Genomic DNA, 26,710 nt, shown 5'->3' with positions numbered 1-26,710 from the left:
AAACATTGAGGACACGATTACAAAACTGCTGAATATAATTACAGGTTTAAGACTAAAAATCAAAGCTTAGGTTAGGACAGTATACACCTATTACTGAAAGATATCTCGATTCTGCATCTTAAACCCCTACGATAGTCACTATTGCGTGCGTGTATTTAGCTGTAGGAAGCTGATTTCGTGCCAATAATGACGAGCAACGGCCACTTATTAACAAAATCACCAAAACACGAAACATCAATTGTCGTTGCGCCATTAAATTCTAAACCGCCGAGACACTCCTACTGATGCCTATCTCCAGCTCTACTCAAATACATATCCCTATCCTTTTATAGGGTAAATTCGCCCAGAAGCTGTTCCAAAACCGAAAGACTTTTGGGATCCGTCTATTCTACCAAGAAGTTGTCTGCGTGAGACTTGATCTCCTTGGAAAATGTCACTTCCTCGTCCTCCTCCAAAAGAGACGCGGAGTGGACCTGTGAAATGGTTAACATGAACTTAAGTACGTGGGTTAGGATTTGAACTTACGTCAACGTCAATGTATGGTGTGCTCTTGTTGAAGCGAACGGTCATAGGGAAGAAATCATTCTCATCACCGGACTCAGCCTCGAACTCGAATGAGCCATTGGGGTTCTCCTCATCCACGTTGCCAATTGTCCACTCGAGAGCATCGCCAGAAACATCATAGGTAGCATCGAAGCTTGAAACAACAGGCTCGCTACCTGCATAGGGAATAACGACACTGACATCGTTCAGGGCATCGCTGCCGGTCAATTCGTACTCAACCGTTATGTTGTACTTGGCTCCATCCTTGTTGATCCAGACAGTAAAGGTAATTGGGCATGCGCTGGCGTCGTCAACCTTAGGAGAAGCTCTCCATCGCAGAACACCAACAGCATTGTTGACCGGGAAGCCGCGTGCAGTGTTGCTCATTTGGATGATCTTGGAACCGTTGAACAGATTTCGGTCAACGTTAGGGTGTGTGCGGAACTGTACGCCATGCGAAGCAACAGCTTGGAGACCGAGCTTGATCTTTGTAAGGCTGGGGTCCGAGATGCGGAGAACAAGATCACCACTGATAGCTAGGGAGTTAACAGCACCCTCCCGAGACAACTTGGCCGAGATAGTCTCTGAAATAGTGACGTGGATAGCATCGCGATCAAGGGTTGACGAGGTACGAGGTTCGGCGGCTTCAGCATGCTGTGCAGGTGCGGGGGTAACAAGAGGTGAATCGTCGATTTCGCCTCCCATGTCACCTCGTACTCGCTCGAACATGTCAGTTGTCTTGGACTTCTTACCCAATTGCATACCCTTTGCCTTGGGAGCCAACGGTCTTGAATGTGTTAGCCAATTGCATTCTAGAACACCGCAAGTGCCACTTACTTGCTGAAGGACTTGTTCTTCTCAGCCTCGTATGAGTCGTAGGTGCTGGTATTGGATTGCGAAGGGGGGTTGTATGAGGGATAGGAAGGACTTCTTGGCATACCACCGCTGCTGCCCATGCCACCCATGCCACCCATAGCGCCGCGACCACTGCGAGCGGCATCCTTGCGCTGCATTTCGAGCTGTTTCGCCTTTCGTTTTCGCTCCTCGGTGGCCTCCAGCTCTTTGTTCTATGTAGGTATAAGTATTCGTCTGTGAAGTAGACCCCAATGGAGCTTCTTACCCTTGCGATAATCTCTTGGATACGCTCCTCATGACTCTCCATGTCAAGGAAGGTCTTGATTTGGCTAATGGTCAAGTTCTCGCGGTAGCCAAGGGTGACAAGCTCGTCAAAAGCACTGAGCAATTCGTAGGCATTCTTAAGGATTTCGCGCTCGTCGAGGCTCTTGCACGTGCTGGTAACTACCTGGGCAAACAGGTGCAGGGAGTCGATGTCCTGGAGGATGTTGGACTGGCGATTGGTGATGAGAACCATGTAGAGCTCGTCGAGGGGCTGGTAAACGAATCGGACATTGTCTTGCTCGACGGTCGTGTGCTGTGTACCGCTATCGGCAAGTTTGGGGAACGAGGCGAGGAGGGCTTCTATGCGCGATCGTGGCATCTCTCGGAACTGTCTCGAGAGGACAGCTTTCCCTCCACGGGTGCAAATCGAAGCCGCAAGGACGACCTATGGAGCATGAGTACACGATGTAAGCAGGGGTGATAGTGGTAGATGTTGCGCACCATCTTGGCGGACTAATTCGAGCAGATGTTTGTTGATTGCGATGAGGGTTGCAAGTTGTTGAATGTTCGTCCCCTGGATGCTAGATAGAGCGGGCCAATATTCAAGTCGGTGGGAGGTGCAGGAGCCTGAAGAGGTACGTACCCCTCTTACGGCCACCTGGAAGCCAGGAGCTGCTACGAAACTGAAGGGAAAGAACAGCACGGCCCAGCAGCCAGCTACCCCACGCTAGCTCTTTTTAGGTAAGCGTCAGCCTCTTACCTCCCTGACACTCACCTCACCTCAGCCTTTCTGGGTCCCGCTGTTTAATCACCAACGAAATCCATTCTTAGAGAGCTTGCCTGCCCAGTCCACACGCTCTCCTCAACTTCGACCTTCAACCTTAACAAAGCTATTTTACTTTTTCCTTTCGCGGACCCACGAAAGAGAAAATACCAGCACTTTAAGAACGGCACGCGTGGGCGTTCTTTTTTTATATCGAACATAATCTCACCATCCCGGATCAAATGTCGCATACCAGCCTAAATTACATTTCTAGCCAAGCTTGGTCTTTGTCCGTTTGATTCAAACCATCGCGTCTGCAAATTTATCCCAACGCGCGCAAACTGCCGCCCTTGGGCACGCATCTTTCCCTTTATTGCCTTGATTCATCGGCTTGCTTCGCGTTGAGCACTCGACTCCTCATCATAGCAACTCTCTTCTACTCAACTCGATTCGAAGCACTAGCTCTGAAGAATCCGAACCAAACACCAAGACATGACGGAAATCGAAATGGACATTGATATGGCCAAGCCAGTCTTGGACAGTAAAATCGAGGACGATCTCGTCGACTTCGATACCGACATGGCTGATTCCAATCAAGACCCGCAAAAGAACGACGACAACTTCGAGAGCATGGACAGAGAAATGCAAGAAGATGAGGACTCTGTGAATCATACAGCCTACGAGACGAATGGTATCACGGGCGAGGATGTGGACTTCGACCTTCACGATGTCGAGGATACAGCAAACAGTCCCGAACATGTGGATTATGAAGTGACCGAGGCTCCTGAGCTTCGGACTCAGGAATCGACACAAACAGCTCAGCCACCCGACGAAGACGTGCCAGAAAACGAAGATAACGTCAAAGTTTTGGATGAAATAATCGTTCATGGCGATGCCGTGCCTGACGATCACGAATCTGCGCATGAGATTGATTATGAATTTGAGGAAAATGCAGAACAAGAAGAGTCGCATCAAGATGCGAATACAGCTGCCGCAAGCCATACAGCAAGGTCTGAGCCAAATGGAGCAGCCGGTGCTGCGGAAGAACCAGATGTCCACGAAACTGAGAATGATGCTGATGCAACCGGACAAGACCTATCCGATCACACCGAAGAAGATAATAACATATCAAGTCACAATGGCCAAAATGTACCTCACGATCCAGAAGAAGAAGAAGAAGCTGAGCCCGATGAGAAGGTTGCGATTGGTGAAGCTGAAGCCGAGGATGTGAAGGCAGATGAGGATAATGTTGAAAATACCCATGCATCTGAGGACAATAACGAAACGCATCATGGAGAAGACGCGACTAGTCATGATGAAACCACTACCTTGGCGACAGGGCAAAACGATGAAACAACTGGAGCTGTCGAGGAGGCTGAAGATCACGATTATGACGCGGGCGAACATGACCCAGATGCATATGATGAACACGCAACCGCTGATACAGATCATGCGGATCACTTAGTTACTGATGAAGATTTAAATGGGAAGGCAGATGAGGGTTTTCCTGCTATAACGGTACAGTATAAAGGAGACGAATTCCCTATGTTCTCCACCACCACCCATGGTTTCTTTGCCGATACTTCGGTTCTTGATGAACCACTTGAGAAGTTGGTTGCTTGTCTTCGGAGTGAACTTGAAAATGAGATTGCTGAGGATGAGGACTTGGTACTTCAGGTCGACGAGCTTGGCCTCGAACTTGCTGAGGTATGGAAAGATTCTGGCTTTTATCGGTAATTAGCTAACATTTTTGAAACAGACAACCCAAGGCGAACTTATGTCGAATGTCACGCTCCGCCAAATTCTTGAAATTTTCGACCTTCTTGCCAAGAACCAGGACCCAGATGGCTCACGTCCACTGTATGCCTATCTTTTTACTAAACCCAACACAGAAAAACGCTTCGAGTATCTCATCGAGAGTGCTACGGCGGGGAAGGGGCTTGATGAAGTTATCCATCTCTTCGAGACTCCCATGACTGCCGGGGCCAGTATGCTGGAAACAGCTGCAACTATCGATGGCGTTCATGAGGAACTGGACGAGTTCGACAGCCCAGTTGATGATGAACATCACAGCGAGACAAATGAAGTAGAAATTGAGGATGAATATCCGGAAGACGAACATGCGAACCCCGATGCCACTGGTTCTGAGAGTCAAGAGTTCAAAGACCGGGAAGTCGATGTCCATGAAGTCGATAGCCAGGAGGCCAATAATCAGGATGGCCACGATGAAGATGATCGAGACAACATCAACGTTGCAACAGACACTCAGAACGAGATACCAGCCAATGCTTCTGCCGTTGATTTGGAGGACCAAGAGGCCGCCGTTGACAGCTTCACGGCTGCTGATGAGGAAGGTCTTGAGCAAAATGGTAAAGCAACCTCATTCTCTTCCACTTTCTTTTGTTGCTATTACCCCGACTTTTGTCTCTGTGCCCCCTGTGTGGCGGAGTATGTCGAAAATCACAACAAAGATGAAGCAGAATTCCGGAAAAGTGTCAAGTGCAATTACGGATCCATGCACATTCTTTCACCCAAAGTACAATTCCTCCATCCCCATCAATCCAAACATTATCGCTCCCTGTCTGATTTCAGCACAACGTATTCTTTCAATAAAACTGACGAATTTACTCCAGCACGAGCTGACAGCGAGATTGATCCATTTGCCAACCTCGAGTTAGACGAGGAAGCCGAGTTCAACGGAGATGGCGCTCTCGAAGAGAACACAGAGACCCAAGAAGAGGTTAATGTCGATGCCGAGCCTGAACCACTCCACGCACAAGCTAATGACACGAGCACTACAACCACTCTTCAAGAGGAGGAGGAAGCGTCCTCTTTCAACGTTGACCTCGGCGTGCCCTCCACAGCAGTTGAGACGGCCGAGAAAAGCCAGACTGGCGATGACGACTTGGACGAAATCGACTGGAGAGAAGAGTATGTGGTAGAAGACCAAGCACCAAGCACTCCTTCGGCTGCTGGTAAAAGAGCCCGTGGTGATGACGATGATGTAGATGCGGGAGATGAGCAAGGTACGATAAAGAAGATCCTCGGCTAAGATGCAATGTTGGCTAACGTTATGTAGATGCCAAGCGTCGTCGTCCTTGAATTATTTCGCCTCCAAACTAACCGCACCATTCTCCAATCTCGACAAACACCCCCCCTCTACAATAACTAAAATCCAACAGCTGCCGGTAATATGATGCACAGTGGCTATCTGAACTTGACAGTCAGGTCCTTGATCTTTGTCATTGTTCTCAATGCTATTGTCGCAGAAGTTTTCCTGGTGGTAAGAATACAACATGTTCTGAACAACACAACATGGGTCACAGAGGCCCATACCAGCGGATTCTGGGTAGGTAAGAAATGAATCCATATCTACTAATTCTATAGGACGAAAAAGATCTCATGCATTTCTGCGTTTTATGAGGTTGAGCTTGATTCTGACCATCGACAACATGGCCCTTTGTTTTGTTTCGTACTCGATTGTTGATGACGCAAGTGTCGATACCCTTTCCCCTTTCAAATTAATAATATAAGAACAAAATGCACGATCCTGGTCGGTAAGAGAACAGGTGGATTGGTTCTGGTTCTGTATGATATGGTTCGTGGGATGGAATGAGGCGTTGGCGGCTGGATCGGAGGGAAAACTCAAAGCTGTGAACGGTGCTTGAAGTTGAAGTTATAGTGAAGCGTGAGAGATAGTTGAGACGGACAGCATTTCTGATGTGGATCTATACTCTACGCTTTAGGTTGGGGTTACTTATAGCAAACAATCTGAGCCTTTGACGGGGTTAGGTGGCTATTAAAGGCGTTTGGTGTAGGATCCTGGGGAGTCTTTAGGCGATTCGCTTGATAAAAACACTATCCTGAGATCTGGTCGCTAAGATTCTATAAATAACGTGATCTGGATTATCATGATAGTCATGGCGAAGGGGTTTGGCCAGGTAGTTATCACCAAACAGAAACAAAGATCGAAACAGCTTAATGATGAGCATTGATCACTCAACTTGTTTCCAGCGCCGAGTCACCCGTAGCATTAAAGGGCGTCATGGATCCCTGTTTGATGGTGTCGGCTACGTTAGGGGTTGATTAAGTTGAGCGCTAAGAGTGTCGATCAGGAACAAGATGAAGAGTAGGGTTGGCGTGTTAATAATAGCCCACAATATCAGACCAATTTGCAGTCTAGCATTGGATGGATCCGAGTACTGCGATACTCTTTCTGCCTATATAAAACCTTTGTTGTAAATTCTCGCAACTGCTTCACTGAGGATAACTTATTGAACGTGGCTCAGACAGCAAAAACTATTTGATGTGGCGCACGGGAGGCGTTGGTGAGAAGTTCTCGATCTTTGTTGCAACGAAGCTGAGCGAGGCACTAAGCTACCGAATTGCGGATGCTAAATAAAACATTTTCCCCAAAAAAACCAAGGACTGTTTGGAGCTTGAGATGCGGGCTGCTGACGTGGACACGAGGACAGGTTGCGGGACAAGGACGAACTCACTGGGCTGGAAATGGAGACGAGTCCAGGGGTTAAAGCCGAAAGATGACGAGTGAGCAGCAGAGGATGAGAGGCAAGGGGCTTATCGTCCGTCCCCCTTGAATCAATCAGTGGGAAGCGCTAGTAAGTGAATTGAGTGTACAGGGAGTAAAAGTCAGTGAGCATCACCAGAGTCGTTTATCTGTCAGTTGTTTGTTCCTTAATATAGTAGAAACTTATAGGAAGTTTGGATGTATAAGAAACCTGGAAGTCTTTGTAAAGATAACTGTCAAAGGTTACGATATTTTGGGGAACAGATGAGTACGCCAATTCTTCTACTACAATGACTATTTGGTTGTCTGAAGTGACTGTGATATGGGGAATCTCTTGCAGTAAGTGTCTGTTGTAACTAATAACTGCATGCACAACGTACTTTTGTGTGTGTGTGTGTCAACATTAGTTCAGGGGTGAGAACCACTCGCACCCATCGATCATATCGTATCGTGTTGTGTTGCGCTGTGGTCGTGTCGTATCGTGCCGTCTAAGCCTCGGCCTTAGCAGTGGTATAAAAGTCAGCGGAAGTTAGGCAACCTAACGCAATTGCTATGTTTCGACGCTCGGGTCTGTGCCGAGTTTCCCATAAGTTGCCGTTTCCCGATGGTTTGTTTTATCTTTACCGGCTGCTAGTCTCTAGTTTCTCGGACAATCTTTAAATATTGGATGGATACTGGCTGGATAGTGGAATGAAGTGTCGTCAGATGCAAAAAATTAATAAAAATTAAAAATTAAAAATACAGGCACTTCACCTTAGGGTCCCCACCTCTTTTTGAGTCTGAGGGCCCTGAAGTGTTAGTGAGTCTAAGTTGTAACGCCAGGGACATGGACCTGACGCCAGGGGGTAATGGATGGACCCATCTTCCTCTGTTGGCGCCCTCTTTTGAAACCTCTTGAACTTTGCTGTGCCTGATTCTGGTAGAGGTACTTGTTAGCACACTATAATCTCAACTCAACCCAAGTACCTCAGCCTTTTCTGCTTCTCCACTGCTGGTTTTGTCCAAGCCTCCCGTAGCCTGTAGTTAGCAGGCCCCTGTCTGGTCTCGTCGGGTCTGATCTGGCCTCCCCAAACTTTGTCTCTCTCTCTCCCACGCGAACTGGATTTGACCCATACCCATCAGCCGCTTACCTCCTACAGCACAGCACAGGACTGGACTAACGTATTGTATCTCATCCCATCGCTGCCTCTCCATTTTTACTTACAATCCAGCCAAGCTGTCCCTTCTCCCTATCATCCAACCCCCCCTGCCTTCTGCGAATACCGTCGTTGCGCATCACGAGTCTCACGCTTGTCAAGATACGAAGGCAATAACGGATTCGACAATAATTCGACCATAGGATACCCTAAAACCGATCCTCTTCCGTCGCAAATCGCTTGCTTGCAGCAGCCGCCTGGTTCCCCCCTCCATCTGCATCCAACGCCGAGACTCTGCAATCGTCCACGCGGCCAGAACTACAATCTCGATTCGAATTTCCCGACGAAGAGTTTTAAAACGATACTTTGATGTGTCTGCGATAAAGTCGAGCCCGATTCATCAGCAACTCACTCGTTTCAACACTCGTTATTGCTATACGGCTTCTCTCGCCCGGTGCGAGTCCACGCCAACAGTGAACGATTCTTTCAGTTCAGCTCCGACTCTCTGCGGCGCATTCTGCCCAAACCATTATTCGACTCGGATCATCGCTTTCAGCGCATTGGGTACATATATAGAAAGTCGACTTTGTGCGCTTCGTCGCTGTCGTGCGCTCTCTAAAACATCATGATTGAGGACAAGTATGTCGCGTTCCACTCCTGGTGGCCTTACTCCTGAGAAGCCACCTCGATCGGGCCTTTCTTGTAACCCGACTACATTATTCTCAGTACAAGTGCTAATATGCCTCAAGGTATATCGGTCTGGCTCTTGCTATGACATCGGCTTTGGCCATTGGTAAGTTATTCCTGATTACAAGGAGGCGTTGCATGGCTAATCATCTTTCAGGAACAAGCTTCGTTATTACAAAAAAGGTTCGTCTAACAGAGCTGCTGTCTGCGAGCGGCGAATTCTATCGTTGCTTCAGCGCCGCCCAGCGCCATGTTCTGCATTTAGCCTTGGGCATGACACTAATCCACTTATTAGGGATTGATTCAAGCAGAAGAACGACATGGTTTTGAAGGTGACGGCTTTGTCTACCTTCGAAATCCCCTGTGGTGGGCCGGTATTGCGACTCGTACGTGTTCCATCGTAAACGATCTTCGTCGAAAGCTTTGCTAACATCAAATTAGTTGGTCTAGGAGAAGTCTGCAACTTCGCCGCATACGCTTTCGCCCCTGCTATCCTTGTCACACCTCTTGGAGCTCTCAGTGTGCTCATTGGCGCTGTTCTTGGCTCGTACTTCCTCGACGAAGAGCTTGGTACGCTGGGCAAGCTCGGCAGTGCTATATGCTTGATCGGCGCTGTTATTATTGTTCTTCATGCGCCTCCGGATGAGGAGATCGAGACTGTTGACGAGATCTTGCACTACGCAATTCAGCCAGGTTCGTACACCAAAAAGCATATTTGCAAGGGTGACATCTCCTAACCTTGATCTCAGGTTTCCTTCTCTACGCGTTCGCCGTTGTTGCTTTCGCCGTCTTCATGATTTACAAGATTGCCCCTGTCTATGGAAGGAGAAACGCTCTCATTTATCTTTCCATCTGCTCCACCGTCGGCTCCATTTCCGTCATGTCTGTCAAGGCTTTTGGTATTGCGCTTAAGCTTACTTTTGCTGGCCACAACCAATTCAGCCACCCTTCGACATACGTCTTCATGATTTTAACGGCCGTATGCATTCTTACCCAGATGAACTACTTCAACAAAGCTCTTGCCAGTTTCCCCACTAACATGTAAGTGGTTTACGGAGTTCTAACAAATGACCTTTTCTAACGTGGTGCCAGCGTTAACCCTCTCTACTACGTAACATTCACCACCGCGACCCTCTGTGCCTCCTTTATACTCTTCAGCGGATTCAACACGAACGATCCAGTCAACACTCTCTCGCTGCTTTGCGGATTCTTGGTTACTTTCACGGGTGTCTATCTCCTGAACCTTTCCAGGGGCGACCCCCATGGCCAAAGATTGACTGCTGGACGAGGAGGAAGCGACGCTACCGGTACCGACATGGTTTCTGGTTTACAAACCCGTCTGAGCATGCAGGCAAGGAGGAGTGGTGACCCTTCACGACACAGCATTAGCAGCCAACGTGGAGACCGCGAGGGCCTCATTCGTGCATATGATGAGGAGGAAGCTGCTGGTTTCGCTCTGACCGACCTCGCCTCGGATAGTGACGAAGATGTTCGACACGCCAACGGGAATGGCAAAGCAAGCTACGACGAAAACATCGAGCTCGATAACCGCCACAAGTCAGGCGATCGATGATGGTCTGCGACGTTTCAAGTAACGTAATGGCGGAGTAAAAGAATATCGGTTGACCACCGGTCATCAGCTCCGCAACGATATCTTGCATGTTTCATCATCTCAAACAGGCATTGTACATTTTCAAACCATTTGACCGGGCATTTCTCTCGGAGTATGGGCTGCATTCATGGATGGTACATTACGCAACGACATCCTTTAATGTTGGTGCCAACTGTGTTTTTTACCTATGCCAAACGGGGTTGGGACTCGGAATCGACGACATGTATTGTTTGCTATTACTGGAGTACTACGGGCACACGGTCTTGGACGGCGTTGGCGGATTTTGTATTGGGGCCACAGGCGAATTCTCGTTGTACGATAACTACAGAGCATGAGCGACAGGATGGGACAAGACGGCGAACTTCCATATCAGGGCCGTTTATACAGGGATGGTTTCGGATCAAAGTAGGCGTCAACGTCTGAGTCTATATCGGGCGATGAAAAGGCGATTTGGGTGTATATCACTACCTCAATTCTCCAGGGCATGAACGAACGTTTCGGGTGTAGTAGATCTGTTATCCAAGTCGCAGGGCTTTTTCTGGGGTTGAGGAAGCCAAGTTTGAATTTTAACAAGAAAAGAGGGAAAGCCAGATGCTACCTATTATAGACAAGAATTATTACGACGTTTAGTACATTGGATAACAACTGGGATCATATCTCACAAAAACGAGGTTTCGACATGGCGATGTTAGACTCTGATTATACTTGATTCTTTATCGTGCTGTCTGCAATGTGCCCTTTGAGCTCAACTATTTTTTATTAGCAGAATGAGGATGTGGGTTCCTATCCTGACTTGACATATGATATATGCCATTTCCTTTAGTTTAGTTCTAACTTGGTGGACTATGGATGACAACGATTAGCCATACTCATACTATCCGTTCATTGGCGAGTGCCATAAGTAAAGAAAAGAATATATTGAAAAGGGGGGTTAGAGTAGGATTGAGGACATCTCTGAACATCACTGGCCATCGTTTCAAATCGCTATAGAATTGAATATCGCCGAATATCTAAACTCAACCATAGCATCCAAGACATATCACGGAAGCCCAGACCACCGCAAATGGCAATCTTACTGCCTTATATTACAATCTAGTATTTAGTAAAGACACAAAGAAAAGGAGGCCGCTCTGATATAGTCTTGACCGAATTCTAAGATGGTCATCAGGCTTGCTCTTCACGCAAGTTGAGTCTAAGAAAACCTAGAACCAGAAGAGGTAGTACACAGAATAGGTAAACAGGCGATTAGAAATATAACTGTTATTTCAACGCAATCCAAGTAGGCAAAATCGGCGTGGCTGTTATTGCTGTTACGATACTCCCTAAGATGCGCTGTGTATTAACCTGAACTCGTGTCTGAGGAAATATGTAGCACCCCGAAAATAGGCAGACAAGTATGACGTACAGATATTTGAGTGTTGCCAGTTCGATATATCTATGGGGCAAGGTAGCCTGTCTACGAAATGTTCACGTACACAATTCAGACAAGACTTCAAAGTCGCTCAATGGCACTCAAGGTATTGGTAGACAGAAGACACAGTCACAAGACGTGTCGTCGTAATCTTCGGGTCTCATTTTTCTCTTTTATGCTTTGCCTACCATTACAAGCAAGAATGAAACCGTCCGTGCCCTTAGCAGATGCAAATGATCAATTGACGCCTGAGTAGACCTCCGTCTCTCATCCCACGGATCTCCATCTTTCCTTCATCAGGTTTTGACGGCTTTTCCCAGCCTGGTGATTTAAGCATTCTATTGCTCAACAGCCTGGACCTCCTCACCACCCTCCTCCTCAGCAACTCGGGCGTCCTGAGCAGCCTGAGCGGCTTGGGCGGCCTTAGCGCCGTAGTCCTGGCTGACAGGCTGGAGGACAGCCTGCTCCTCCTTGGGCTCGATAATGGTGACAGCGTCAGGGAGAGTCTTCTGGGGACCGGCCTTGCCCTCAGGGTCGGAGCCGCGCATGATCTTGACCTTGATACCCAAGACACCCTGTCGGAGGAGAACGTGACGGGTAGCGTGGTCGATGAAGTCCTTGGCGGGCTGACCAGAGTGAATCATGAAGCCGTCGGTGAACTTCATGGACTTGGCACGGGCAGCACGGAGCTTACCGGAGACGACAACCTCGCAACCCTTGGCGCCGGACTCCATGATGAAGCGGAGGACACCATAGCAAGCACGTCGGACGGCGAGACCGTTGAGAAGCTTGTATCGGAGGGACTCGCACTGAGCGACGGCGGAGAGACCACGGTTCTGGACCTTGGCGGCGTAGAGGGAGACGGAGTTCTCGGGGAACTTGAATCGCTTCTGGATGAGCGAGGTGAGCTCGCGAATGCGGCGGCCCTGCTCGCCGAGAACCTCCTGGGTGTGGGTGGCTCGGATGATGATATCGGTGACGGTGGGGGTAACGCGGACCTCGACGCCGGAGTAGCCCTCCTCAGCGAGCTCGCGCTGGAAGAACTCGTTGAGCTCGGCGTAGAAGACACCGTCGGCGACGAACTTTCTCCGCTTGGAGCTGTGAAGAAGGTTGTTAGTAAATTTTGGACTTTTGACTCGATTTCTGTGGCGAAGGATGATATTTGGCGGGGTGACGATGCTGGTGATGGCGATGGCGATATTTCGATTCGACCAAGGAGAAGTTCGGAATTGCAGTGTCAATAACTCACATCTGAGATCCGGGGTGAGCCATCTTGAAAATAGGACTTGTGTTGTCGGGACTGGACTTGACTTGGTGTCTTGTCTTGAGTCTGTTGGCGAGCTGAGGGTTGGCGGGCTGAAGAGAAAGATTCGCGATCCTGGGTGGATTTCGGCTTCGCTGCACTCACAAATGTTGGCTTACTCGCTCAATTTTTTGGTGTGTGGTTGAGCCCTAAATCTGGCAAGCGGGCTACTGGGCGCACATTCCGTTTGGAGAAGTGGGGCTCGAATTTGAGGGAGATTTAGGGTACGTACCTAGGTATCCTCGTGGTCGGAGAACGGAGAAACAAATTAACGAGATGGACCTGACCCACGTAACCAAAATAGGGAAAGTGCTTGGACCATGGCCCTGACCTCTGAGGTGACGTCGCAGTCTCTTTTGGTAGCTGACAGTGCTGAGCCCCTCCTGCCAGATGCCAAGTGGGCGTCTGTGGCTCGTGATGATGAATATGAGCTGTCTCCGGCTCTAAAATAAACTCCAACCATTTATACTCAAAGTCGAGGCCAAAGCTTTCCTCGGTGCGCATCTAATTTCCTCATTCTTTTTTCTTACTTGAGGGGTGACAAATATGTCAGAGTCCGTCTCATAACCTCTCCTCTCAGGTCGCCTTGTAACAGCTACTTCTTCATCTTCCGGCGGCCCCGCGATATTGAGCTACCTCTACTACATCACCATAGCTTCCGAGAAGTCACCCTCACCGACATACGAAAGATCATTGATAAAACACAAATTCTAAGAAGAGAGATCCCTCTCCCTTTAGCAACTACAAGACGGTGAAGCCGCGGTGGACAGTATCCGCGGTTTGCCAAAATGGAAGCCCGAAAGGTACGCATGATCGCCTGGTTCCAGTCGCCTTTAAGAGCATCCTGCCTGTTCATGTACGGTTCTGCGCTGCATTTCGGCTCCTAACGTCATGTAGATCATCGAGAGCGTCCAGGGTATCTATGGCGGCCAAACAACTCATGGCACTTTGCGACTGACCGATTTCCATCTGGTATTCTGCGCACCCATCGATCAATCCGCCAAACCCTCAGGAACTTCGTCTCAGAAGCTCAAAGTTCGCGAGAGATGGATCCCATATCCCATGCTGTGCTATTGCGCATTTCGGCCGGTGCCACCCGGATCTCGCCAGGCTCCATCCATCCGTTTGCGATGTCGCGACTTCACGTTTGTGACATTCAACTTCACCGACAGCGAGGTTGCCCGGGAAGCTTTCGATTTCATCAAGTCTCGAACTTGCAAACTAGGAACGGTAGAGAAGCTCTATGCTTTCGCCCACAAGCCTCTAAAGCATGAGCGAGAGGTTGGCGGCTGGTCGGTCTACGATCCAAAAGCGGAGTTCAGACGGCAGGGCATCAGCGAGAAGTTGCCTGATAAAGGTTGGAGGATCACGCACATCAACAAGGACTATACCTTTTGCGATACATATCCTGCTTTTCTGGTTGTTCCCTCCAAGATCTCGGATAATGTCCTTAAATATGCGAAGGAGTTCCGCTCGAGAAACCGTGTGCCGGCGCTGTCATACATTCATCCAGTAAACAATTGTACCATCACTCGAAGCTCTCAACCACTCTCTGGCATCACAAGGAAGACAAACGTGCAAGATGAGAAGCTGGTAGCGGCATCATTCAACGCTCTTTTACCACCAGGCTCTGAGGAAAGCACCCCTCTATCGAGTCAGCCCGATGTGTCCCTTGGAAACTCATCACTGGAGCCGGAGCTTTCGGAGACAGAACGATATGAAGATGAGCTCATTTCGAGGTCCGTTGCCGTTTATGATTCTTCTGGGAAGCGTCAAGTATATGGTGCACAGCAGAGTAACTTGATTGTGGATGCTCGTCCTACTATCAATGCAATGGTGAATCAAGTACAAGGAATGGGCTCGGAAAATATGGACAAGTACAAGTTTGCACGGAAGATATTCCTTAGTATTGAGAATATTCACGTCATGCGAAGCTCCCTCAACAAGGTCGTTGACGCACTCAAAGACGCCGACATTTCACCTTTACCGCCAAACAGAGAGCTGCTCCATCAGAGTGGCTGGCTACGGCACATTCATGATGTTCTGGATGGGTCAGCTATAATTGCAAGACAGATCGGAATCAACCATTCACATGTTCTCATTCACTGCTCCGACGGCTGGGACCGTACCAGCCAGCTCAGTGCTTTGGCTCAAATCATGTTGGATCCTTACTACCGCACAATCGAGGGTTTCATTGTTCTTGTGGAGAAAGATTGGTTGTCTTTTGGTCACATGTTCAGGCTCCGATCGGGCCACTTGAACCATGAGGACTGGTTCACTGTGCAGAAAGATGCTTTTGCAGGTTCCAAGGTACAGCCCGGAGAGAATGATGGTCGGGGTGACGCGTTCCAGAATGTGCTGAGTGGTGCGAAGCGTTTCTTCAACCAGAACAAAGATGATCCCGACCTGGCTGCAGTTAGTGAAACAGCTCCTGGAAAGGTTGTTGACGATGAAGCTACCTCTCCGAAGATGGTCAGTCCTGTCTTCCATCAGTTCCTTGACTGCACTTATCAACTTCTACGCCAAAACAAGACTCGTTTTGAGTATAACGAGCGCTTCCTGCGTCGCCTTTTATACCACCTGTACTCGTGCCAATACGGCACTTTCCTCTTTAACTCGGAGAAGCAGAGAAAAGATGCGCGAGCTGCAGAGCGCACGTCTTCAGTTTGGGACTACTTCCTATGTCGGCGAGCCGAGTTCACAAACCCCGATTTCGACGCCAGTATCGACGATCACGTCAAGGGGCAGGAGCGAATCCTGTTACCGCGACTGAAGGAGATAAGATGGTGGCATCAGTTGTTCGGAAGAACTGAGGATGAGATGAACGGCGGTTTGAACGCCGCAGCAGCAGCAGAGACAGACCGTCAAACCGCCATATCGAATCTACAGTATCCTAGTGTTATTCAAGCAGATGCCGATCCTCGGTCATCCACTTCAAGCTCCAAGTCAGGGCCACCCTCAGTTCTCACTGGAGTTGAGACTGCCCACGAGACGCTCACCCCTGAATCACGACATACACCAATCGAACGGAGCACATCTACCGAACCAGGCGGTAACGCCTTTGCCGTTATCAGGGATGGAATTGCAGGTCTCAACCTAGGCAAGGGAATGCTGGGGCAATTTACAAATACTGGCGAGTCAGCGTCGTCGTTAAGTTCGGCTTCCGCGCCAGCTCGTAGCGACCAGGAGCTGCGTGAGATGACATAGAAGGTCATGTTTCCAGAGTCGGATCCTGGCCCTTACTTGATCGTCGAGACCCATGAATCCGTGCGACACTGTTGTTCCTGGCTACACCCGCCGGTAGCACCGCCGCTTCTGACAACAGAGTCTGACGCACCGTCAACCCTTGGGCGCTGCAGCTTCTACAGTGTACCCAGCGATCTCAGTGGAGAGTGGGAGTATATCAAACGGCGCGACTCCGACTCTTTGGGCTTTCGTCCGAGACTCAACTCCATTGATAACTTCCAGCCCGATGTGGACCTGTCGACGCCGTGTCACTCTCCAACTATTGAAATGCCAAACCCTGCGGCAAGGCTTGAGACAGCCCTGCTCAAATCTGATGGACAGAGGCGTGCGATGCCAATGTCCGAGATGTAAGCATAGCATTCGGACTCATGATGTCTGAGTTCTCACTTGGCTTCCTAATTACACGTGCGGGAGTTTTTGTTGGCGTTAGAGGCAGTATCATGAGCCGGCTCTGGCGTTTAACTTGAGTGGTGATGACATTATAATTTTGCGCCAATTACGCGGTACACGGCGAGAGCTTAGACAGTGATAGACTCCTTCATGACTCCGTTAATTAGGTAGTTATAGAGTGTACCAAATCAAACTCCTTGATTAACTCATGAGTTCAACATTCGGCTTTGTATAATTTCGTCTTTATTTTTGTCTATCTCGTAACGTCATCCTAGTTATGGAAACGTGTTTGTTCACATTGAATCATATCTACTTGATTTCGTTGCGTGTCTTTTGCCCATTTTTGCTTCTCTAACCCTCATGCTACAGGTTTTCTTTGGATTTCTTTGACGTTACAGGAAGACCTCGAGATTGATCTCGAGAGTGCTGACAGGGTATCTATGAATATGTTAGTGATGTCAAGTCGATACTGGTCGGAATAGGGGCTCACTTCAAATCAAACTTCTCCAACACGGTAGGGTGCAAGATACCGAATTCGCCAATGCGTCTTTCCTTTCCACCAAGACGGAGGTACACGGAAGCAGCATGGCCAGCGAAAAAGGTGGCATCGTCAAGCTCCTCAATCCAGTAGCCATCGGGCTTGCTGGGGTTCTCCTTCACCTCAAAGTCGACACTCTTGCCAGAGAGACCCTCCTCGTGGGTGAGGAAAGCAGTTCGAAGCATTAGGAGAACACGATCAAGAAGGCCGTGGACCACCTCGAAACCGCTTGTTCGGCCGTACCAGGCGGCGGCGAAATGTCGCTCATTGCGAGCCTTACGTTCTTGAGACTCATCCTTGAAGACGACGTCAGAGACCTCGAAGATCTTCATAGGCACACTGTGGCCCTTGTTCTCGCGGATGGTCTTGAGAAGACCAGGTAGGAGAGTTGATCGCACAACCTGATACTCAGCGGTCTTGGGATTGGCCAGGCGTACGACGGTGTTTCCGTCATCCTTGCGGTTCAGCCAAGCGAAGTTCTCATCGTGACTGCACAAGATCAGGGGCATAACCTCACTCCAGCCAGCAACAGCGGCTTCGATTCGGATAATATCACTGAGCTTGTTGACAAGCAGGGGAGCACCAACAGTAGCACTTCGTGAAGGAGCAGTACGAGGAAGGTTGTTGTATCCGTAGCACACGGCAAGATCTTCCATCACGTCACATTGATGGAGGACATCAGCTCGGGTTGGGGGAATAGCAACCTCGAGGATGTTGGAATCTTTTGTTGAAGGAGTAGAGGTGTAAGACATCTTGGACAGAAGCTTGCACAGGCTCTCGGGAGACTCAGTGAGGCCGGTGCAGCTGTTGAGGTAATCGATTTCAACCTCAGCGACTCTGGGCTTCAGGTTAGGAGTGACCCGTGTTTGGTTGTTGTGGTCGGAGTTGATCTGGACGGGCTCCACGGTGAAGGGCTCAGAGCAGTACATGGAGAACATGGTAACCATGATATCGGTGACAATGTCAAGTTTAGTGATGTCGGTGGCAGTGATCTCAATGAAAACGTTGGTGGTGTCAAGTGTAATCTTGGAGTGGTCACCGTTGATGATTGGAGGAAGGGAACAAACAATGCGGTTGGAGTCGTAGATCGCAGGGTAGACTGGTGAGTCGCGAATGATGTGGAGGAAGCGGCCCAGGTTCTTGTCGTTCTCATAGAAGTTCATCAACTCAGCAGAGTCCATCTCCTTGGTTTGGTTCAAGGGGATGAACTTTATATCCTTGGGAGGGAGAGCCTCGTAGGTGAAGGGACCTTTGATAGTATCATAATCGTGGGTACCAATGGAAACAAGTGTTCGGTTTCGAGCAAGATTCTGGTGAAGCTTGTCTTGTAGAGAGATGAAGGACTCGTACCGGCTCTTGTCGAACTTGATATTGCGAAGGATAGCGCCAGAGACATATGGCCGGACCTGCTCGGCTTCGGGCTTGACGGTGATTGACTCAAGCTTGCCGCTTGCGGGCTCGACTATACGGTATTTGGGAGGCTCAATGCGGCCACGGAAGATGTTGAGATTGGTGACGATACCCTCGAAGCAGAGCATATCATATCGGTTGGCGGGAATCTCAATCTTGAGCTGAGGAGGCTCCTGTTCACCGTTTACAATGGGACGCTCATCATTCTCAGTATCCTCGTCAAGCTCGATACCGAACTCGAAGCAAAGGTCCTCAAACTCCTCGGTCGTGAATCTGTTTTAGGAGGAAGAAGACCTGTCAGCACACGTATATAGACCTTGGGCGCGAAGTCGGAGGGCTCATGGTGGGGGTATGAACAAGGAGGGGCATTCGCACTTTTGACCGAGGGCTTCGTAAAGCTTGTACTTGTCGACGGAAATGGTAGGCATGATGAAGCGGAGCCTCGAGCCTGGTTCGGTGAAATATCCTTTTTCCGAAGAATCAGAGGCGAAGGTGAGACTTCCGTCGAGCGTTGGACGTGGATTTGGGCGTGGATTGCACTGAGTCACAGGAAATTTTGGGGATGTAGTTCGGGTTGCATGCGACGATGTGATACTCGGGTACTCGGGAACACGCAGGGCTATAGTGCGCTGCGATGGTACCCCTCTAGCGGATGGGGTTTGGCGGGGTAGAGTGACGGACTATTTATGCTCCATTCCCGACAAACGGTCAGGTACGATAATGACAAGAAGCAAGCTTGCAGCAACTTTTCAATACCTTATGCCAACTCGTTGGCATTACAAGAACTGGCAGTTTATCTGGTCAATTACACCTCTTACCTTCAATCATGAACGATCATCTTGTCTGTACGGCTTTATTAACCAGAACTCGAGGTTATCAAGCTCGAACAGCTCTGAAACAATGTATTGTTGCATCGAGAATTTGTCAAGGCCATTAGCTACCTCGCAGCCAAATTCCCAAACATCAAATATATGTACAATGATGTCTGCACTGAGCTGGGAGTGGCGGGGCATGAAGCTCGAGATTTCAAGGCTTGATCAGATATGAGAGTGACGTCGGATGCGATCCTACAGACCTGATACATCCTCAGAAGGTTTAAGTTTTATGCCCATACCCGTCCCGCGTGAACCGTAAATACGCTTTTGGACGTTGGTAAAGACGATATCAATTCTGGTCTCAGTCTTGGCTTCAAATATTATTGTCATCCCCAGATTCAAGCCACAATGTACCTGAAGCGCCCTGACCGAAGGTGAGACTGAAAAGAGCTTGCCCCTCAAAAATCCATGTTCTCAGGGAAATGAGGAGCCACTTTGACCCCACTTCAGCCACATCTCAGCTACCATCCAGAGCTGTCTGGGCTGTTCACCCGGGGCATTGGGCGGTTGCCCCTCTCCAAGGCACCGTTCCTAACAGGGCATCGGTCACTGAACAACGCAGCACTGAAGTGAAATGAAGCAACACTGCTGCACCAGCCTCGCTCACCTCCACTGGCCAGCCAGCGAGAGACAAACATCCAGCTGCCTCTCCACATCCACCCTCTTCTCCCTCCCTCATCTATCGATTCACATGTCCACATCTCAAACCTCGACGACCTAGCTGATTTAGGCCACGACTTTGCCCTTTGGCTCTGCATCATTAGGAACCCATTCTCTCTGCGCTGAGCGTATCTCACAGCTCTTATCCCCCTGCGTGACCTCGTCTGTGGCCCTCGTCTTGCAGCCAAAAATCGTGTGTTGGGACTCCTCAGCGCAAATCATTGCATCACCCACCAGCACAGCACCACTACCACTACCACTACCACACGCGATCCACCCGCAACCGCCAACCTTCCTCTCCCTCCCTCCTAACGATCATCTCGACTTACCTCGGACGCTGTCACTCATTTTCTTGATAACCCTGCGATCTTACCGCCCCGCTCGCCATGGCTGACGCGCCCAACTCTGGCGATGAGCTGTACCCTATCGCCGTCCTTATTGACGAGCTGAAGGTATGCTAGGTTTGGCGGTGACGCCACGCTACATCCCAACGCTTTCACTTCCTGCGTGGTTGTCTTATCGCCAAGAAGCGAACAATCAGACGTTCATTACTGACGCTCGATTCCTCTCCAGCACGATGATGTTTTACTCCGTCTCAACGCCATCCACCGTCTCTCGACCATTGCTCTCGCTCTCGGCGCTGAACGAACCCGTGAGGAGCTTATCCCCTTCCTCGATGGTCAGTCTTCGATTAGCTCTCCCGCTTACCAATATGCGATTTAAAAGCAAAGACGTCTCCTAACCTTGATACCATACAGAGTCCGTGGAGGATGAAGATGAGGTCCTTGTTGCCCTGAGCGAGGAGCTTGGCGGCTTTGTCGAGTATGTCGGCGGTTCCCAGTGGGGTCACGTTCTGCTGTCTCCCCTCGAGAACCTCGCTTCTATCGAGGAGCCCGTTGTTCGCGACAAGGTAAATGAACATGCGTTTTTTTTTTATTAAAAAAAATATATATTTAAAAAATCGTCCTTCCCGACGCTGACTGTCCACACAGGCCGTCGAGTCCCTGAACAAGATTTGCACCGAGCTTTCATCCCAACAAGTCGAGGAATATTTCATTCCCCTCACAATTCGCCTCGCCAAGGCCGATTGGTTCACATCAAAGGTTTCGGGATGCGGCCTCTTCACAACTCCTTACAACAAAGTCTCCCCACCCGTTCAAGAGCAGCTGCGCCAGCAGTTTGGCCTGCTGGTTCACGATGAGACACCCATGGTCCGTCGCCAGGCTGCCACCAATCTCGCCAAGTTTGTCAAGGAGATGCCCGCCACCATCGTTGTTGACGAAATGATACCCCTCTTCCAACACCTCGCACAAGATGATCAGGATAGCGTCCGATTACTTACAGTCGAGGTTCTCATCTCTATTGCCGAAGCCGTTCCCAAAGAGCAACAGGCCAGCCATGGTGTCTTGCTGACAGCTCTGCGCAATTTGATAGAGGACAAGAGTTGGAGAGTCCGATACATGATCGCGGATCGATTTGAGAAGGTTCATAATACCTGCCAATTTTCATTATCATTGCCGATGCTAATTTTTACAGATTGCTAAGGCGGTAGACGAGGAGGTCGTTTCTAGAGACCTCGTTCCTGCATTCGTAAAACTTCTCAAGGACAACGAGGCCGAGGTGCGAACCGCTATTGCTGGCCAGATTCCCGGCTTCTGTGCTCTCGTGGATCGTAACGTGCTCCTCAACGACATCATGGGCAGCATTGAGGATCTTGTTTCGGACACATCCCAGCATGTCCGTGCTGCGCTTGGTACTCAGATCAGTGGCTTGGCTCCTATCCTTGGAAAGCAAGAGTACGTCAACTAGTCTTTGCGAACCGGGCACTCGATTCTAATTTATTTCTTAGAACTATCGACCACCTTCTCCCCATGTTCCTCCAGATGCTTAAGGACGAGTTCCCGGAAGTTAGGCTCCATATCATCTCCAAGCTTGAGCTCGTGAACCAAGGTCAGTCACAGAACTCATTGTATATGATATGAAGCTGATATGATGCAGTCATTGGTATCGACCTTCTCTCACAGTCACTCCTTCCCGCAATTGTACAACTCGCTGAGGATAAGCAATGGCGAGTACGACTTGCGATTATCGAGTACATCCCCCTCCTCGCCAGTCAACTGGGCGTTCAGTTCTTCGACGAGAAGCTCAGCAATTTGTGCATGGGCTGGTTAGGAGATACTGTTTTCTCTATCCGTGAAGCCGCTACTCACAACCTGAAGAAGCTCACTGAGGTCTTTGGTGTTGAGTGGGCCAGCGAAGCTATCATCCCCAAGGTTATGGCTATGGGTAACCACCCTAACTACCTTTACAGGATGACCACCTGCTTTGCTATTTCGGTGATTATTGCCCTTGTTTGAAACTGGGAATCCAAACTGACTCATTTACAGACATTGGCGAGCGTTGTGAGCATGGATGTGATTGCCAAGTCGATCCTCCCTATGCTCGACAAGCTGGTCACTGACGATATCCCCAACATCCGCTTCAACGTGGCCAAGACATACCGCGTCCTGATCAATGTGCTTCGACGTCTGCCTGACGAGGGTACCCTGTATGATTTGGAGAAGCAGGGCAGTGAGATCACACCGTCGCCTCGGGGCTCGGAGCTGATCCAACAACGAGTTGTTCCTAACCTGGAGAAGTTGCAAAAGGACGACGACGTGGATGTGCGATATTTTGCGACGACAGCAGCTGCCGAGATCTCGGGACCCATTGCTGGCGGGGAGCCTATGAATACATCGCCATAGATGAGAGACGTAATGAAGCAATAATCATTGTCGAGACAGATTTTGTCTGCTTTTGTTTTGTCCCGTCCATATCGCTACAGAAAGAGAGAAAGACAAACAGAAGCCTATGAAGTCGTACGTTGCATATTAGAAGCCACTAGTTGGAGCTGGACATTGTTGCGCTGAGTTGAGTTAAGTTGAGAAAGGGGAATGTTCTGCAAAGGATACGATACAAAAAAGCTTGATGCGGAACCTCTGAAAAGGGTAAAGAGACACTCAGATAAAGCTTTGGGGTCATGAAAAGGGAGGGGAGTCTGAGAGGGATAGTCCAAGCATTGACACGAGTCCAAATACCATTGTATGATACAACAAGAGCTCTCGGAGGTGAATGATATTGGCTCTTTAGAACAGGTGCTGGAGCCAGCACAGAGTGATCATGGGTATCCTTTTTTGTTCTTCAAAATATACTCCATCTATGTCTCCTATACCCTGCGAAAGCAGAGCGTACTGATTGTTTGGCCTTTGTGGCCTCCAAAGCTGAAGGAGCGATATTCGACTCTGCCAACGATTTCAAAACCTTCCTCGCTGGTCTTTTCGAACCAGCCTCTCAACTCCGTCTCGGTCCAGTTGCAACTTGTCACCAAGAAGATGCCGCCCTTTCGAACAAGGGGTAACACTCGTTCTCGGTAACATTCACATAGTCGTCGTCCTTGGACATCTTTCTCGTCGCTTAAAGAGATGGCATCGAAGGTACCCTTATCCAGTACCACATCCCAGCCCTCAGTCTGCTCACCGTTGAGAACAGGGTCGTATGGCCCAGCTATAAGATCCCACTCTTCGAATTCGACAGGTTTCTCAAGGTCGCCTTTTGTGGTGGTGATTTGTCGCGCGAGTGCAATGCTTTGGGGGCTGTAGTCCACACCGAGAGCTCGTGCAGACCAATCCTCTCCGCGGAGGGAGAAGAGAAGAGAGCCGTTGCCGCAGCCAAGATCGAGAAATGTGGTGGTGTCGTGGGAGAGGACAGGCGAGTCTGGGTCAGAGGGGTCGAGCAGACCGTCTAGGAACTCAAGGATCTTTGCTTCAGCATCTGAATCGTCAAACCAAACAGTTCCGATGTCGGAGGGATCAGCAGCGTGGTTTGTTATCTCATTTGTGTAAAGGTCATCCCAGCTGTGGAGGCAGAGTGTTAGTCTGCGGTTTGTGAGAGGCAGATGGAGGGAGATGGTACTATTGTTTTGTGCCAAGCTTTGAGGGCTCAAGATGTTGGGGCTTTTCGTTTGAGGACATTGTAAAGGAAGTGATTTGGGTTTCGAGAGGAATGAAGCTATTCAGAATCATTGATCCATTGACAGTGACAGTGATGATGGTATATTTTGTGGTGGGGGTATTGAAGAAATGTCCAAAAGGAGCAGGCGGTGAAGGTGGGGTAATTCTTCAATTAACACTACCTTCAGTAGCCTACTATAGGTGGTAGCCCCTTGTACTTGATTATTATCAAGCACAGCTTTGGATTGTTAACTCGTCTTATTATTCTTGAAGAGGTATGCTGCGCAATTCGACAGTAGTTACGCGGTGACTCAGTCACTGAAGTGGCAGCATGCGCAAGTATTCTCTCGATTCATGTCGTAGATCCTCAAAATAGTGGCTTACTATTACAAAAATTAAAGTCAGTAGCCTGAAGCATACATACGTTAAAGCGTATTTTGGGGTGGCTGCTAGAATATTGAAGGATATTGATAGGATGATTGAGAGGCAGTAATAGACCGAGCATGAGAGTTTAGAAACAAATATATACAGACAAGCTTTTCAATTTTATGTGCTAAATAGGTGCAGGCATCTTCTCAAACAGCTTACCTCTAATGTATCTGGAGACATCTGTCACAAATTTGCGGTTTATACAGAATTAATGTGTTCAAAATCCATTAGATATATCACAGAGTTTTTAAGAAGAGCTTAATAGTAAGGCAAAGCCTAAGAACTATAGTTCTCGAGGACATTTCTTAAGTTTCAAGCTCATACTTTGAGGATATATAGTCATATACAGGCAGAAATTGCTGATAAACTTGGTAGAGTCGGTTGATCATCAGGTACTGTGAATTGGTTCTAAGATGGCCTCAAGCTCTTGAGATGTAATGGATGACCTCAGCCACCCATTGCCAGGTCTATCTGGAACATAACATGTGCAACAATGTGAAAACCTGCTGCAAAGGTATAGTCTGCTGCAACAGTAATCCCAGAGCCCAAGCAGGTCAAATCAGATGGATGGGTCATGTAAACCAGCAGGGCTATCCCCACTCTGGCCTTGAGCACCACATAATCCTTTTCCATCCATGAGAGGAATAGCCGATAGCCGTCCCTGTATGAGTCTTTATCATTCGATCATCATGATCATGAATACCTTATTCCAGATATCAACCGCACCGCAAAATCATGCAAGTTTCCAAACACCAGGCCCCGTATAAGTTAAAAGTTCGTTCGTCTTGTCGTGACGATGGTTTCCACTCGTCCAATCAATAACCGGAAGAGTAACGTAGCAGCAAAGCCCCATAAGAAATATGTGTGTATGTATGTATGTATGTGAAAAACAGAACCATAAATCATGTCAAGCTTAGTAGAAAGACTCGACCATGGTGTCCTTCATGCTCGTGTTGATGTTGCTGGGGCCCTGGCCCTCGCCGAGACGGAACACACTCTCGATAACGCTAAGCTCAGTGGCAGTGGTGTCGAGGCCAGTCACAGCGAGCCAGTCGTTGACGACCATACCAGCGCCTACGACGTTAGAACCACGGTTGACACTACCGGCGACGAGAGGAACCTGGAGCAAGCTGGACAGCTCGTCCTGATCTTGGATAGGAGTCTTGGGATGCACGAGACCACCCTGGTTAGACAAGCTCATGTAGCTGCCCACCAGAACATTGTCTGCGACAGTCTGACGGAATACTTCCACGCCGAGGACATCTGCAATAATCTCTTCTGTTTCGCGTTCCAAGTCAGGGTGCACGAGGGCGATGTGATCGTTTGTGACGATGACGTTTCCGAGGGCTGACAATCGCTCCTCGATGCGCTGGATACGGACTGAATCGGGAAGTGAATTTCTCAAGTGCTGCAGCTCCTGGTCGGTTGTGGTCGTGGGAACGAGAAGACCCTTTCGGTTGCCAGCGGTCATGCGGCCAATGATACGGGTACCAGCGATGGTGGTTCGCACAGTAGGAATGATATCTTGGAGCTCGGCTTCGAAGACACTGGAAACTGTCAGTATGAAACTCGTAGTCAAGATAGGTAAGAGGATTTGATTCACCTGTAGAAGTTCTCACTAGCACCGAGGGCCACGAGGGCATAAGAGTTGGTCAAGGTGGAAAAGACACCGACCCTAGAAATTACAGGTTAGTAATAAGTTCTGATCTTTCAATCTCATATCATTGTACAGCAAAGCATATCATCCATCTAGATATGCGCCGCATGAGAAAGGCGGGGGCGGGGTTCTTGAGGCACAGGGAGCTTCAATCACCAGAAGAAAAGACAAGGAAGATGACATACTCGTTAGAGTTCTCAAATTGAGCGCGAACGGCCATGATTGCTGAAGTGTTCTGGGTCGCGCAAGTCGTAGAGTCTAGAATTTTGGAGGTTTGGTGTAGTTGAAGATTGAAGTTATCGCAGAGTGGATGCTCGTCGTAGGTTTTTTTTTTTCTTCACCTGGTTGGTTTTGCTTTCTTGCCCCTCCTTCTTTTTTTTTGGGGGCGGGGGAGCTCTCGCCGCTATTTATGTA

The 26,710-nt window shown here is 49.0% G+C and overlaps 8 protein-coding genes across 8 annotated transcripts; 4 read left to right on the top strand and 4 right to left on the bottom strand.

Annotated features, from left to right (window-relative positions):
- Positions 1-90: 90 nt before the first annotated feature.
- Positions 91-2,272, bottom strand: BKA55DRAFT_740153 (uncharacterized protein). Its single transcript, XM_046201439.1, has 5 exons — positions 2,164-2,272; positions 1,664-2,107; positions 1,381-1,610; positions 526-1,330; positions 91-473 (listed from the first exon to the last, which is right to left on the bottom strand). The coding sequence occupies exons 1-5, from the start codon at positions 2,164-2,166 to the stop codon at positions 384-386; spliced, it is 1,572 nt and encodes a 523-aa protein (XP_046046786.1). The 5' UTR covers positions 2,167-2,272; the 3' UTR covers positions 91-383.
- Positions 2,273-2,932: 660 nt separating this feature from the next.
- BKA55DRAFT_692456 (uncharacterized protein) lies at positions 2,933-5,527 on the top strand (the record flags this gene model as incomplete). The annotated part of the gene is made up of 4 exons (XM_046199785.1): positions 2,933-4,132; positions 4,185-4,794; positions 5,059-5,451; positions 5,505-5,527. The coding sequence occupies 4 exons, from the start codon at positions 2,933-2,935 to the stop codon at positions 5,525-5,527; spliced, it is 2,226 nt and encodes a 741-aa protein (XP_046046785.1).
- A 3,187-nt stretch (positions 5,528-8,714) lies between these two features.
- BKA55DRAFT_541552 (magnesium transporter NIPA-domain-containing protein) lies at positions 8,715-10,349 on the top strand (the record flags this gene model as incomplete). The annotated part of the gene is made up of 7 exons (XM_046190382.1): positions 8,715-8,728; positions 8,839-8,882; positions 8,934-8,959; positions 9,072-9,162; positions 9,218-9,469; positions 9,526-9,817; positions 9,869-10,349. 7 exons carry the CDS (start codon positions 8,715-8,717, stop codon positions 10,347-10,349), a joined length of 1,200 nt encoding a protein of 399 aa, XP_046046784.1.
- Positions 10,350-12,096: 1,747 nt separating this feature from the next.
- On the bottom strand, positions 12,097-13,422 carry BKA55DRAFT_88894 (ribosomal protein S3). Its single transcript, XM_046201681.1, has 3 exons — positions 13,335-13,422; positions 13,049-13,202; positions 12,097-12,897 (listed from the first exon to the last, which is right to left on the bottom strand). Exons 2-3 carry the CDS (start codon positions 13,069-13,071, stop codon positions 12,138-12,140), a joined length of 783 nt encoding a protein of 260 aa, XP_046046783.1. The 5' UTR covers positions 13,072-13,202; positions 13,335-13,422; the 3' UTR covers positions 12,097-12,137.
- Positions 13,423-13,756: 334 nt separating this feature from the next.
- On the top strand, positions 13,757-16,375 carry BKA55DRAFT_88952 (protein-tyrosine phosphatase-like protein). The gene is made up of 2 exons (XM_046201682.1): positions 13,757-13,905; positions 14,000-16,375. The coding sequence occupies exons 1-2, from the start codon at positions 13,891-13,893 to the stop codon at positions 16,307-16,309; spliced, it is 2,325 nt and encodes a 774-aa protein (XP_046046782.1). The 5' UTR covers positions 13,757-13,890; the 3' UTR covers positions 16,310-16,375.
- Positions 16,376-16,942: 567 nt separating this feature from the next.
- Positions 16,943-19,266, bottom strand: BKA55DRAFT_574356 (uncharacterized protein). The gene is made up of 3 exons (XM_046193298.1): positions 19,062-19,266; positions 17,229-18,959; positions 16,943-17,176 (listed from the first exon to the last, which is right to left on the bottom strand). Exons 1-3 carry the CDS (start codon positions 19,112-19,114, stop codon positions 17,131-17,133), a joined length of 1,830 nt encoding a protein of 609 aa, XP_046046781.1. The 5' UTR covers positions 19,115-19,266; the 3' UTR covers positions 16,943-17,130.
- Positions 19,267-20,465: 1,199 nt separating this feature from the next.
- Positions 20,466-23,135, top strand: BKA55DRAFT_88859 (armadillo-type protein). Its single transcript, XM_046201680.1, has 8 exons — positions 20,466-20,673; positions 20,795-20,900; positions 20,980-21,131; positions 21,214-21,705; positions 21,758-22,017; positions 22,071-22,171; positions 22,220-22,557; positions 22,609-23,135. Exons 1-8 carry the CDS (start codon positions 20,608-20,610, stop codon positions 22,963-22,965), a joined length of 1,872 nt encoding a protein of 623 aa, XP_046046780.1. The 5' UTR covers positions 20,466-20,607; the 3' UTR covers positions 22,966-23,135.
- BKA55DRAFT_704742 (uncharacterized protein) lies at positions 23,136-26,516 on the bottom strand (the record flags this gene model as incomplete). The annotated part of the gene is made up of 6 exons (XM_046200650.1): positions 23,136-24,114; positions 24,173-24,268; positions 25,118-25,300; positions 25,566-26,186; positions 26,243-26,314; positions 26,482-26,516. The coding sequence occupies 6 exons, from the start codon at positions 26,514-26,516 to the stop codon at positions 23,427-23,429; spliced, it is 1,695 nt and encodes a 564-aa protein (XP_046046779.1). The 3' UTR covers positions 23,136-23,426.
- Positions 26,517-26,710: the final 194 nt, after the last annotated feature.

This window comes from Fusarium redolens (genome assembly GCF_020744475.1).
Source record: "Fusarium redolens strain MPI-CAGE-AT-0023 chromosome Unknown BKA55scaffold_12, whole genome shotgun sequence".
Taxonomy (NCBI): Eukaryota; Fungi; Ascomycota; class Sordariomycetes; order Hypocreales; family Nectriaceae; genus Fusarium; species Fusarium redolens.
Note: the sequence above shows the minus strand (reverse complement) of the source record. Positions and strands in the feature narration are given on the sequence as shown.